Source organism: Ptiloglossa arizonensis, chromosome 13, assembly GCF_051014685.1.
Source record: "Ptiloglossa arizonensis isolate GNS036 chromosome 13, iyPtiAriz1_principal, whole genome shotgun sequence".
Lineage (NCBI taxonomy): Eukaryota > Metazoa > Arthropoda > Insecta > Hymenoptera > Colletidae > Ptiloglossa > Ptiloglossa arizonensis.
The window spans coordinates 3,193,815-3,207,516 of NC_135060.1; the positions used below are offsets into that span (position 1 = coordinate 3,193,815).

At 41.3% G+C, this 13,702-nt stretch overlaps 2 protein-coding genes across 6 annotated transcripts in view; one reads left to right on the forward strand and one right to left on the reverse strand.

Annotated features, from left to right (window-relative positions):
* Positions 1–874: 874 nt before the first annotated feature.
* On the reverse strand, positions 875–3,178 carry LOC143153817 (uncharacterized). Its single transcript, XM_076325398.1, has 2 exons — positions 2,957–3,178; positions 875–2,870 (listed from the first exon to the last, which is right to left on the reverse strand). Exons 1-2 carry the CDS (start codon positions 3,017–3,019, stop codon positions 2,595–2,597), a joined length of 339 nt encoding a protein of 112 aa, XP_076181513.1. The 5' UTR covers positions 3,020–3,178; the 3' UTR covers positions 875–2,594.
* The window catches only part of Scalloped (TEA domain transcription factor 1 homolog scalloped), a 240,967-nt gene continuing 230,091 nt past the window's right edge, over positions 2,827–13,702 (forward strand). For 3 of the 5 annotated variants that reach the window (XM_076325394.1, XM_076325392.1, XM_076325397.1), the window contains exon 1: positions 2,827–3,009. Coding sequence is in view for 1 of the 5 variants with exons in the window: in XM_076325395.1 (XP_076181510.1) it covers positions 4,768–4,792 (25 nt within the window). In the remaining 4 variants the exon portion in view is untranslated. Of the gene's footprint in view, positions 3,010–3,435; positions 4,793–13,702 lie in introns of those variants that run through there. The other 2 variants (XM_076325393.1, XM_076325395.1) reach the window with 1 other exon arrangement.

Genomic DNA, 13,702 nt, shown 5'->3' on the forward strand with positions numbered 1-13,702 from the left:
TTCGATTTCACGAACGTTGCCCGTTTTGTTACGTTTAAATCGCATTTCTGGCCGCTCGTTCCGTACACGGTACACGCTCAACGTTACACCAACGTGAACCTGTAACTGAAAACGATTCGCGATACGTTCGATCGTGTATTTTCTTCTACAGGAGATTCTCCATGGTAATCGGTCGAGATTGGCTCGCGAACGCGCGCGGTACTCGGTGAACATTGTACAAGTGAACGTGGAATAAACGGTTCGACGAACATTCGTGTACGTATGTTCTTCTTGGAGGTATATTTCATCGGCAGTTGCGCAAATCGTACGACAATCGTATTTAATCGTTTATGTTTGTTTTGCGTAATTTGTGTACGCGTGATACGCGTGAACGGTATATTTGTGAATTTGTTTTTAGAATACGATCGATTTGAAAAATATTTGTTCGCTTCCTTTTATTTATTTATTTATTTACTTGTTCGATCGCTACACCGTACGGTAATAATTTCAATGGAATTAAATACGAGACGAGAAGTAATAAAATGTAAATGTTTGCTACGCCACGGTGAAAGAGCAAGGTTCCACGTTTGCTGGTTTACTACATAATTCTAATTTTTAACTGGTAATTATTGAAATTGAATTGTAAATACACCGTTGTGTACACATTGAACGGTATAAGCGTGAACCAGTACTCGCGAACAATTCAGAAATCGTTTTACCGTTTACTTCTTTCGTCAATACGATTACACGTAATAATTTGTTAAGTTGCGTCGCTAATTATTCGACGGATATACGAGACGCAGTGTACGAGAAAATTTGTACCTACAAACGATTCAGATAACAGTTAATCGTTCTTTTTTTTTCTTTTTTGGTACGATTGGGCGCAATAATCTTCTGTAGATAAAGTAGGAAGCCAATTATGTATTCGGATAAGTGGAGGACTACTTGGATAAATCGGTAAACAGTATATCTGTTGAATTATTCGAACGAAATTCTGCGTATATCTTCGGTAGAAGAAGTTTTAATTATATATTCGTACAATTAAGACTCGGGGCATCAATAACCGCGTAATTGGGTGTTCAGAAAATTCATGTCTCGAGAATCAGTTCTTCCATACAATTAATTTGTAACTATATGTAAACACCGTTAATAATTAAGGTTTATCGAGCATTCGTTACGACTAAAAATAACGCAACTACATATGCGGCATTAAATTACAACATGGATTTATTATTTGCATTGTAATCGGTTTCTCAATATGCTAAGATGATATTCTGATTTTAGAAGTAACGATATACAGGGTGTTTCGTCCGAAATTGGGTACTTGATTGTGTTCTTTATTTTTAACGATACCAAGGAATGTTTCGAGAATGCGAATACGGTGTAGCAAAAAATTTGTGGTAAAATAATTTTTTTCAAAGTTTCCAAAGAGATTGATATTTCTCCGAGAGTACATTGTTTTCAATCACATCTCGAAGCAAACATTAACGACTCCTAAACTGATTTCGAATTGAATTTTGAAAAGTGAGTAGACACCAAAATAAAATTCTGACCTTTTTTAACCGTTCGGTGAATTATTCTACTCGTCGATATTTTTGGAGTTCTTCGTGATACAAATTTCCAAAGTTTAATGTTTCGTTTTAAATTTCAGAGTTCAAGGTCGGCTTAATTAATAATTAATTATCGATGTCTGTTATAAAATCGGAGATATAAAAATACGTGCTCTTGTGTAAAAAGATATCGGTGGCAGAGATAAATAGGTGTCTCGTGTTGAATAAAATTTCTTTTTAGCAATTGAGCAAAATCTGAGAATTGGAGTTATACGAATAAACGCGATTTAAGATGCCCAAGCTTCGCTCCATGACATTTCTGTACAAAATAGAATATTCGAAAAGCTCGAAAAGACCTTGAAATCGAGAAAGAGGCAGTAGGCGTGAACTCCTTCGATGGATTTTAAAGGAAATTACCATACAGATATAAAAGAGCCTTGAAGGGAGGCGAGGGTGGAAGGTCGTTTTCCACAGAACGTAGCATGAACGTCACTTGGCAATCTTAAGCCAATGCACTTGTACTGGGTCAGTTGTCTCGCACCCAGCTATCGCCGACTAATCCCTTGGATCCGTTAAGTACACAAATGGTTCCAGTCGGTCTGTTACCGAAAAAGTGCACACAGCTACTTTATGAGCGGAAACTTGAAGATTGCAAGATTGTAACGATAAGAACAGAATCGTTAACTGAAATTGTTAATGCATCGCGAAACAAAAGACATTTAATTAAAATTGCTACGAACAAAGAAATAGGTAAATTACCCTTGTTCGTTTCAATGTATTTATCTTTCTATAGAGAATTATCTTTATACTAGAATTCGTTCGATTTGGTTTTGCGGTGCCGGTATATTTTGTAAAAAGGAAACACGAAGAGATTACGATTCGCATGGAGCGCGTTATTTACACAACGATATTGTTCGTTACACGTTTTCTATGGTACCGTATCGGAAAAATGTAGATATACGAGTAAAGTAACCGTGTTTCGTTAATGAATTGGTGCTTTGTCATTTATGAAAAGGTTTATTTGAAAAACCTAAAACGCAACCCCTGAAATTCAACAAGTGCCCCTCAAACTTGTGCGAGAAAGGATAAACGAGTGAGCGAGCAACAACATCCAACCTCTATTACGTGCGTGACGCGACTGATCTCCCGCGCGGGGAGTGGGGAGACGATGGTCTCTCGCGCCGTAGTGGGGGTAGACGGTCGGTCATGTTCGATCGAGTTCGTGCATCCTCGGCAGCGCTCGGCTTCTGGTTTCTCCCGCGGCCGCATAAGCGGTGTCAGCGTGTGCGCAGACCGGCTGCGCAGCAGGCGTGTGCGTTGTCCAGATTCTTTGTGCCATTCCTGGCATACCAAAAACAAGAGTGGTGACTGCGCTCGTATTTACCGGGGTGCAGCGTTGCGCGCTAATATTACTGTGCGAATTTTACCCGTGGTGTAAAAGGCTCCGCGCGCGCGCGACGCCACGTCAGCTCGCCCAGTGGTAAGTACATTAAAGAATATAGTGTCGAAACGTCCTCGAAAGAGCGCGTCTACTCGTCCACGCCCGTGTGTCCCAGCGGCGTCGTCCCACACAGGGGCCGCGCACGGAACGGATTCGACAGCAGCGACGACGGCGATATACACACCGTCGGACACAGACAGACGGACAGACGGACGAAAAGGAGTGAGACAGAGGGAGCGATAGACGCTGCGCGAAAGAAAGAGACGAACCGACAAACCGACCGTGCGATAAAGACAAATATTAGGAGGAAAAGAGAACATAGACACGAACGGAGTGCGTGAACGTGTACATGAGTGCCGACGTTATCCGGTCGACTGTGCTTCCGAATCGGTAAAAGATACTACCGATTCCTCCTATATTCCTCGTGTGTCGTGATTGTCAGGTTCGTATTTCCGGTGACCGTGATGTTCGCATTGCTAGCCCCGTGTTGCTGCTAGTGGTCTGCTCCTACTACCACTTTGGGAGAAAGAGAGAGGAAGCATGCATGTGTGAGAGAGTGAGAAAGGATAGGAGAAAGATAAGAAGGAGAGGGAGCGAATGAGAGAGATGAAAGGATAGTCGGATCAGTTTGATAAACGAAGAGCTCGAGTCGTGCCGGTCTATCGCATTTACCGTGCGGTTTGGTGGTGCATCGGTGCATCTGTCTTTGTCCGATTGTCGCGTGTTTACGAGCGTTGTGTCAGCTGTGTGTCAAGAGAACGCAAGTTCTGTGTATGTGGTAGCGAAGCGTGTGCAGTCACTCTGGCAACGTGTACGACTCGGCGTACAGCACGGACTCGTCGAGGAGGTTAGGACGAAGCGTGATCGGTGTGCCGGTGGTGGTGGGCTGCGTGCGTTTCCCCGAGGAGAGCGCGCCACGACAGAACGTGTGCCTCTGCCTAGTGCCTGCGTGCCAGCCCGCTCGCTCACCCGCTTCTGGTGAATTCGTATGGTGAATTATTGATCCGCGGCGGCGTGTGCGTGCGGAAAAACCGCGCGAGTAAAAGAGAGGAATTCGCGGAGGATAGGAAAAGAGTCAGACGGACGGAGGAAACGTTTAAAGATATAGTACCGGTTGGCGTACCGGTGTCGTTGTTTTGAAAACTGTGCGCGCGCGAACACGCACTCCGGCGATATATAACACGACTTCTACGAGCTCTGGAGGTGGAGCAGCGGTGGCAGCGACGGATTTTCTTTCCCCTAGGCGGGACCGAGCGAACTGTTCGCTCGTATTCCATTGCTCTCAACGTTTACGTGCGTCTACATACGTGTCTTTCTCCCCTTTCCTGTCATTCTCACGCGCTCGCTCTCTCTCTCTTTCTTTCTCACTCTCCCTATTCCCCGCTCTTTCTCCGCTCTCGCGTGTTATATGTGTGTGTGCGTTTCTCTCCGTCTCACTCTGGCTGCGTTACCGTCGCCGCGTGTGCGTCAACGAAACTAAACGCGGGAAAAGCTCGGCGCGAAATATATTCGCGGGGAATGTACACGGTGTTTATCGTGATACGCGGTGCGTTTTCGATGCTCGGCCAGTGAGTGCCCAGTGCAGAGATACGAGAACGGATATTTAGACGACCGAGAGAAGTTCGAGCGGGAAGTGTTGTCGTCGTCGTAAGACGACGGCGACGACGATCGCGACAACGACAGCCACGACGATAAACGTTCGAGGAACTTAAACGCGACGACTGTTGTCTTTGTCGCGCTCTTTCGCGTCTTGATAATCCAGGACAAGCAAACCCTTCCTTCGCCGCCGCGACTTGGATGGATACTGTGCATTATTTCTGGAGTGAGTTTCTCTTTTAATCGTGTGCCTGTGTGCGGATGTACGCTTGCATGCGACTGTGTGGGTGTCTCTGGGTTTGTGTACGCGCGTGTTTGTGCGACGAGTGTCTTGTAACACGCGGTACCGCACGGCTGGTTTTTTCTCGTTCTCTCGCGGCTAGCCTCTCGTCGCCGTCGGGATACGCACGGTCGTGGACAACTTTACGATTATCGCTTCAATTTTCCGATCCTTTTCTCCCGTGATTTTATCGCGAAACGTGACTATAGTTCCCGACACTCGGTTCGACGAATATTTTCGCCAAATACGAATCTAGGAAAGAACGTTGTTCAACCGTCGTTGTTTACATCTTGAGACTTTTTCTCTCGGTCGGTAAAAAAAGCCGTAGAAAAACAAGCCAAACGTGCCTTCTTGGAAACGTACTATGCATTACGGTTTATTTAGCTACGAACAAATCGTGTTTCAACCGATGCTTCGAACCTACACGGTTGATGATGAACGTCATGAAAATATTCGAGTGACAGTGATTTTAGCAGAATGACGTTATCGCAGTAGGTTATCAAGAATAATTTCAGGGTAACATGGTAACACGCCGTTACATAAATTTGATCAGATACTTGTCCTGTTATCGTAGCCGGTAAGCGGTACTGCCAGGTACGCCGTTTATAAAAGATTGTTACCGTTGATTGCGTATTTCGGGGCAGTTTATTCGCCGACTTCTGTCATCGACGCGTTCGTATTTCAATTAGAAGCCTGTCACGCTCGAACGTAACCTCCCCGTAAACTTTAACGCGACTACAAACACGCGTACAATATCAACTTTTACGCGATTTTATTATCGCGGAGTATATTTTCTCGCGAATCGCAAAATATGTATTTCTTTTATCAAAGTGCGACACACGAACGATTTTAACCAAATTTTCCGAAAAAAACTTTCGAACGAATAAATCTACCCATTCGTCGGATCGTACACGCAACGATTGTTTATATTAGATAAAGTACTAGTCAGCCCGAGTAAATAGTAGAAGAAAATTATTAGTTCGTCGTTTGAATTCCGTTTGCGGGCTTTAATCAAAATTTCTATACAATTCATCGGAATGAAATTTTTCACGGTGTCTAGAAATAGAGACGAAACATCAAAATAATAATTTTTTTCTACTGGTTACTTTAAGTACTACTACTGGTTTCGATTAATTTTCTATTATCGTGCTTATCCGGTGCGTTCACGTAATGCATGCAATCGAAGCATGGAATCGTTTTCTTTTCGAGCTGTTACGTTTTACAAGTGAATAACGTTACGACGAGTGTTAGTTCGATCCTAACGGAAATTTAATTCTGTTTCAAACGATCGTATTTTAAAGTGACGCGATAACAGGAAGCCTACAACTCGAGCTTAGAAAGCCGTGAATTTTGTTAGTCACTTGATCGAAGAAGTACTCCGATTCGCGAACGCGGTTACATGGAAATCCTCACCATCGATGCAAACGCTTCTTTAGACTGTACTTTTTTTTCTACATTTTGTTTTTCATCGGATCGACTTTAATTACTTCCACTACGGTTTCTTTGCAAGCGATCGTAACCGTGCACACGAGTTAATTTGTTCCAAGCCTTATATATCGAGCGCTTAAGAAAAATATATCGTATCGAAGTCTGCGTTTAACGTAGTATCCGAAAATAAAAAGTATGCCTTTGAAACGCGATGCTAACGTATAGAGCGGTAACGTATCACAATGCAATATGTATGCAAATAATTTCTACGTATACCGTACAGAAGTTTATTTTTAAAGTTCTAAGAATGATCGAATTTTATTTTTAATTATCTACATATGCTCGTGTTACCTTGCATTTCGACACACTAGGATGTACCGATAATCTCGAAGTATGCGATACTTTTCGAAACATATTGGCAGATGTGTAGCTACTCGATATCGCTTGCATTGATACTTTTATTTTTCAAAGCTTGCGCTGGTCGAAACGCTTCGATACTTTACACTCACCGACGAGTGTGGCTCGTCATTGTGCATTTTAGCGCAGAGAGTGAAACCCGTCGTTTTAAAGTAAAGGATTAAACTCACGGTTGAAGCGAACACGTTTATTGGTATTATCAGTTCACTGGCTGTATAGTATCAGAAAAAGACGGGACGCTTCTCCGGTTGCTCTTATTCGACGGTGTGCAAAAGTCGGACTTTAACTGTTCAAAAAACTTACTTCTCGCATGTGAAAAATATTTACACTGCCTTTCGTTTTTACTTCTTACAAGTGGTACGTGTGTGCTACGATAAGGGCTTTCGACCATAGCTTTTTGGGAAGATTTAGTGCCACTTCCTCTTCCATTACCTTCTCCGAACTAAGATTTAGTGTCATGTCAGTGTTGCTCAACTTTCGATGTAGCATTAGGTTTGCGTTATTTATCGGGTTGTTCGGAAAGTCGTTTCGTTTTTTTTCTGGTGAAAATAAAATACAATTTTTTTAGTTTAGAATTACGTATTCTCCATTTTGTCAAACGAAATGATTTTCCGAACAACCCAATAAGTTTTGAACAAGAATTAAAAGGAATGCTACCGCGATCTTATTTCTCGTTTTACGTAAATCTTCTTTCTCAATGTTTAGACATGGAAATTAAAGCGAAAAGAAAAAAATGGAAAGACTATTTTTTAATTTTTCGTGGAAGAGGTGAATTAAAATCTGCGGTACATAGCTTTTCGATATTCGAAGACCAACGATACGTAGGCAGCTTTCGTTGAACGTGTATCTCGGCTTCTCGAGACCGATATCAAATACGTAAATACGTAGATCGATGTTCATCGAACTAAAGCACGGAGTACCCGTACGAATGTCTTTTGAATAGTGACACGGAAGGTAGCGCGTCAGTTGTAGGTTTTATCGAGCGCGAAACGTAACGCGAACGAACGTCTTCCGAGTTTTGTAAATCAAGTTGCGTACCGTTGACGTAGTCGTTGCTGGTGCCACGTCATCGGTCGCGAGAGTTTCGTTAATCTGAGCGCGGCGTGCGTTGAAATTCAAAACGGGGGTCGGTTAAAAAACGTAGGCTCGGTTGGTTCGTTGGTTGGTCTCGAAGCTCGCGATAGGCATCCAAGTTTTAACTGGCCGGATAAAATCTGGGGTTCCGTTCAGGGGAAAGGATCCCGGTTAAGCAGCAGGTGCAACGTGTGTTTCTTCGAGCCTGTTCCGCCCTCCTCGTTCCTGTTGGCCGAACAGCTCGTTTTTCTTCCGAGGAGCAAAGCGCTGCACGCACACGGAACCGCGGAACCGGTAGCGGCGGTAATCGGTAATCGATGAATTCGATATTCATATCACCTTCGCTAAACCCGTATTCACTTTCTACGCCCGATATCGGTCTTTTATCGTTCCGTCTTATCGACTCGTCAAATATTGGAACTCGGATAACACCTTTTTCCTTTTCGCTAATCGCGCATCTTTATTTCGTGAAAATTTTTAATATCGGAGAAATGTGTCGCGCGGATTGCTCATCGATATTGCTTTCTAATGTATCGAGAGCGATTGAAAATCCATGGGAAGAAAGATATACGATACGATGTTGTTTTCCAGTGTCGAGTACGATCGAACATTCATGGGAAGAAAAATATACAATTCGATGTTGTTTTCCAGTGTCGAGAACGATCGAACATTCATGGGAAGAAAAATATACAATTCGATGTTGTTTTCTAGTGTCGAGAACGATTGAAAATCCACGGGAGGAAAAAGAAACAATTCAACGATGAAAGAACCGACTCACGTTTCAGAGAATGGGCAATTTTGTAAATTCGGTGACACGGTTCAATGGTTGTTTTTTTTTTCTTTTTTAATTATTCGTTTCGGACGTTATGCGCGCAAAGATACATATTCGTCGGCAAATTTATACGCACACGTTGACGTTAACTTGGTCGAAAGATAACGAGTTTAACGAAGTTAACGCGAATATTACATAAGACGCGCGATTTAAATTCGTTTATACGCAACGAGGAATCGTTTAAAAATTCGGAGCAGCAATGTTCAAAATTGATTTACTTTCGACCCACTTGTACAGGGTATTTTACTAACGCTATTACTCGACATTTAAGTGACTCTGTTTTTTTTTAAACGATCTTTAATAGAGTGGACGGTCGGTACTCATAATTCGTGGATATTGAAATAAATTACAGATCAATGTATTCGTTTGATCGAAGCTCGCGTTAATTCGAACAACTTTTACTCGTAAAGGAATAAGAGAAAATAGATTATTGGCAACTTTGCAACCGGTATTACAGGAATTGTGTCTTCGTGATCTTTTCAGTGCTCGCGTTACTTGTAACAATTGCTTCGAGCGAACAGAATTCGCATTAATGAGTTTTACAAGCGCGTACAAATTTAACAGGAATTTCATTTAAAATTCTTAATTATATTTCCGTTTACTTTCCGAGGAGCGCGGACTCTTCTTCAGACCGAAAGGACACTTAACTCATCGGGTTGTGTAATCGACGTTTTCGATCGATACGATTAATACAATCGCGACAAATTGTTCGCAAAGCGCGGAAATCTACGAAGATTAGAACTCTTTGAAGTAAAATTCAACGAAACCTCGATAGTTTTAGGAATCTTGGAAATTTCAACAAATATCGAGGTAACCAATCCAATCTGAGACTCCATTTATATAGCACGGCTCCGAGTACTCGTGCTTGACCTCTCACGACGTCGGTCTCTTATCAACGATCTGTTTTTATTTTAAACGGAAAACCCGGCACTTGTTGCTAAGTGACCATCCCTTCCATTTTGTTGGCACAATGCAGCGAACGAGGTTTGCATGCAAGTATCGAAGTTGCATTCATTAAGGTTGTATTGTATGTTAATAGTTTTTAAGCATTTTTCGTCCGTTAAACATCAGATTAGTTCATTGTTCACGAAGGAAGGATTTTTCATCGTAATCGAAGGGAATTCTGACGCAAAACTGTACACGTCGGAACGAAACAATCGAATGGCGATTTTAAATGCAATCAAAGTCTGAACAATATTGCGTTCATTCTACAATTAATTTCTTACGTTTTCGGAATAAAAAAAAAAATGTTCCGCGAGGTTCCTCTTACCTAAGCATACTCACCGTTATAAACACGATATTGGTTATCTATTTTCCATTACCTACGTTAGAATGATACGAGAAAAAGGCCAGAAAAATATCGACCTAGGTCACTATCGCTATCATCGGCTCACGTATTTACAAATCTTGTGTCTCGATGTTACAGAAAACTTTTCATCGGCCGTTGTATCGTTCGTTGATAAAAATGTAACTTTCTTACATCGTCGACGAACGTGTTTTCATTTACGTATGCACTTGCATTCAATAGGGACGAAATGCGTCCTACCGAACACGATTTCCTCTGTGACTGTACGGTAGGGCTCTACCGGCTCGTGTTCGAGGTTTCTGTTGGCAAATTTTCGAATTCTTCGACGTTCCTGGTACGTAAACAGCGGTCAGTCAGAATTCCTGTTCAGCGAATTCGAGAGCGTGCAACAAATCGGCTCGTTTGTACCTACCGCGTGCGTGGTACCGATTTTTTTACTTTTTCTTCGGTAATTCGACTCGCTTTTGTTTAATGGCGTAGTGATCGTATCTCAGTACCCGTGACAGCAGCTAGACTCATTAAACCGAGGCTTCTTTGCGATATAAATAGGACTTCTTGTCCCGTTGCACTACGGAAGGAGCAAATAGATTATCGCGCGTACCGGCGGCCCTCCGTCGGACTTCTCCGCTCTCTTCTTTCCCTTTCGGCTTCTCTCGGCTCTCTGCCCCCCACCCCGCCCCGCCCCACCGTTCCCTCGTCGTCCACGGCCCCCCACTTCTCGTTGGTTTTCTTTTGCCGCGCAAGTACGGCTCGAGCCCGCTACGCGCGTGACTTTCTATTTGGCGTAGACGGTGCCAAATTGTCAAGTAACTAAAATTACCTACGAAGGTGTACGCGTCTTTTTCTCTTTTTACCTTTTGACGTCTTCCTCTAGAGTTACCCTTGCTCTTTTTTCTTTCTTCCGGTGGCTCGCTCGCTCGTTCGTTCGCTCGCTCGCTCGCTCGCTCGCTCCTCGAATAACAGCGTTCGTCACGTCAGATTGAACTTTCCGGCTCCGCTTCGTTGCGGAAATCGCCCGGAATCGATAGCCCCCGACCGATTTGAATGTCGGTGCGCGAACGATTTCATTCGCCGGGAATCGAGCGCATTCGTTAACTCTCTCAGCCCTAACCCGAACTTTGCTCGCGAAACGGTCCGAGTATTAAGTTATTTAAGAAATACGTTCGGAGACTGATAATGAAATATTGGGCGGTTCGAAAGTCAGTTTCCAAAATGGAGAATATGTAATTTAATACAATGTTTATACACTCTAGAAAAACTGTGTTTCATTTTCATTAAAGAAAAAAACGAAATGACTTTTCGAACAACCTAATAAAATAGGTGTACAAAGTTTCGACACTCTTTCAGTGCCTTGCATATTCCGATGGAGTAACAGTTTGGTAAAAGTGTTAGGTGTTTTATTTTTAGCGAACTGTAAACCTCCGATTTATCGATATTGACAACATTGTATTCATTGTTGTAGCCACGGCGGTGAAATAAAATTGCAAACAAATAACGTTAACAACTTTTGCGACAAAATTGAAATACACAAGCGCAAAGTCAATAGCGTACACCGACCAACACTATATAGATACAGAATATAGATATTGGAAATTTGTTTCTTAAAAATTTAAATACAAATAGATTAGTATTTTTATAGAAAAAGTAAAATACATATTATAATAATACATAGAGAATTTGTCGTTATCGTTCAAAGTGACGATTGTTGAAAAATGACGATTTACAATATATTAACGAACTATTATTGTTTTGGCCCAGCTGACTTTTACTTCAGACGTTTCGAAAAATCGACTATTCTTGTCTCGCATTCTCTTGAAGTTTTATACGCCAGAAATATGTTTCTAAGTTATTCGATCGAAATTCGACGAATTTATCGGAATCGAACGGTAATCGCTCCCGGGTAAAACTCGAGGCGCTCTGCACGTGCATAGCGCGTGCTTAAAGGTTCAATGCAAAGGTGACTCAGTTAATTTTTTGGTATCCTTATACGCATTTAGCAAAGGTCATGATACGATTGAATTAATCACGGAATTTCGGTAACGAATTTTTTCCCCAGTGTATACACGCACACACAGTTACTCGCGTAAATGGAATTGTCGCGTGTCCAGTTTAACGTAATTTTTGTTTTTTACAATTATTTTTCTTCGAGCTGACGTCGCTAAAAATTACGATACTCGTAAAGAAATCTACATGAAATTTGACACACGTATAAAGTAAAACTATATTTGCATTTAATACTACATCTAGTGCAGTATATTTCATTTTTTTTTTTTGTTATTTAAAAAACTGATTTACTTTTTCTTTGCAATTTCACAATCTTTCTTTGAAGCCTCGTTTAAGAAATGTTATATATTTTTTAAATTGTAATATCGATCATAGGGAAATTTCTAGAACAAATTATTGGCTCGTTTGGAAAGTAATTTCGTTTTCCAAAATGGAGACTATATAATTTAATAAAATGTTTCTACACTCTAAAAAAATCGTGTTTCCCAATAGTATTTCTATAGTATTTTTATAGTATTCCCAATAGTATGACAAAAATTATACATATGTTTTTCGAAAGATGGGAGAGTAATAAACGCGCAAAGTTCGGGAAATCTATTCGGTCGTCAATGGGTGAAACGAAAAAAGATTCATAAAGAAACGGTTGTTTAATGTTATAGACTAGGAGACCCTTTTAATTCCCCCAGTCTGCGTAAATTAATTCCGCGATCCGGCACGTGTGCGGTAGAAAGCCTGGCCACCGTGACCATCCGATAACCCTACTAAAACCTATACAAAAGGTTGTCGTTCCCTAAATCGATTTACCAGAGCTCGAACGTTCGAGGGAAAGAGATTTTCGTGCGCTGAAACCGGCGAAACAAGCGGTTTCGAACCAACACCGATTTAAATTGTCATTTTCGAATTCCAAATAGCGAAATCGCCCGTAAATTAAACGTTTGTTTAATTTAGCCTTTCTCAAACATTTTTTAATCGCCCAAAATACGACTTTTACTACGTATACCACGGATAAGGCTGCCTTGTACAGTTCTGTCGGTTGTTCGATGCAAAACAGCGTGGTATTCACTCCGAGATAATATCGTTACGTAGTTGGTACGTTTAATCTAATACGATTATTAAAGTTTTTACTTGGTTTCAATCACTTTCTAACAGAGAGGGATTATTTTTGTCGTAAACAGAATGAAAACACTTGTATCAGAATTCCAAGATCGGTTAAAAAATTGAAGCCGTGGTGTACGTTATTATTCGTTAATGAATTTCGAGCAAACAATGGACTTGGTTTACATTAGTTTCCACTAATCCTTTCGCTGTTCGCGTCTATACATCTTAACTTGTACCGGTTCTCAGCGCCTCGCCTGGACTTGGATTTATTGCGCCAACTATAAATTGTTCTCTTCTAGTTTTCTTTTCTTACCTATTACTCTTACCCGTTTGATTTTTACAGTAGGAAAAGTTGCACACGTGAAACCAAAATATTGGATTGTTCCTCGAGTCATTTCGTTCTCCAAAACGGAGTATATATAATTTAATGTTTACACACTCTACAAAAAATCGTGTTTCATTTCACTTTTAGAAGGAAAAAACAAATTTCACCACCTTGTTAATTTTTCGTAGGCGCCACTTGTACCATTCCCATTTTTACACAGGCGTAGTTACAATATATAAACCATATACAAAGTCCGTTTAATTATTTAATTATTAGTCTCTTGGCCCAGTGTATCGGTCTAACCGAGAAAAAGTAACGCCAGAATTTGCAACGATACAAATTTCTTTCTTTTATTTTATCGTTTTAATTATT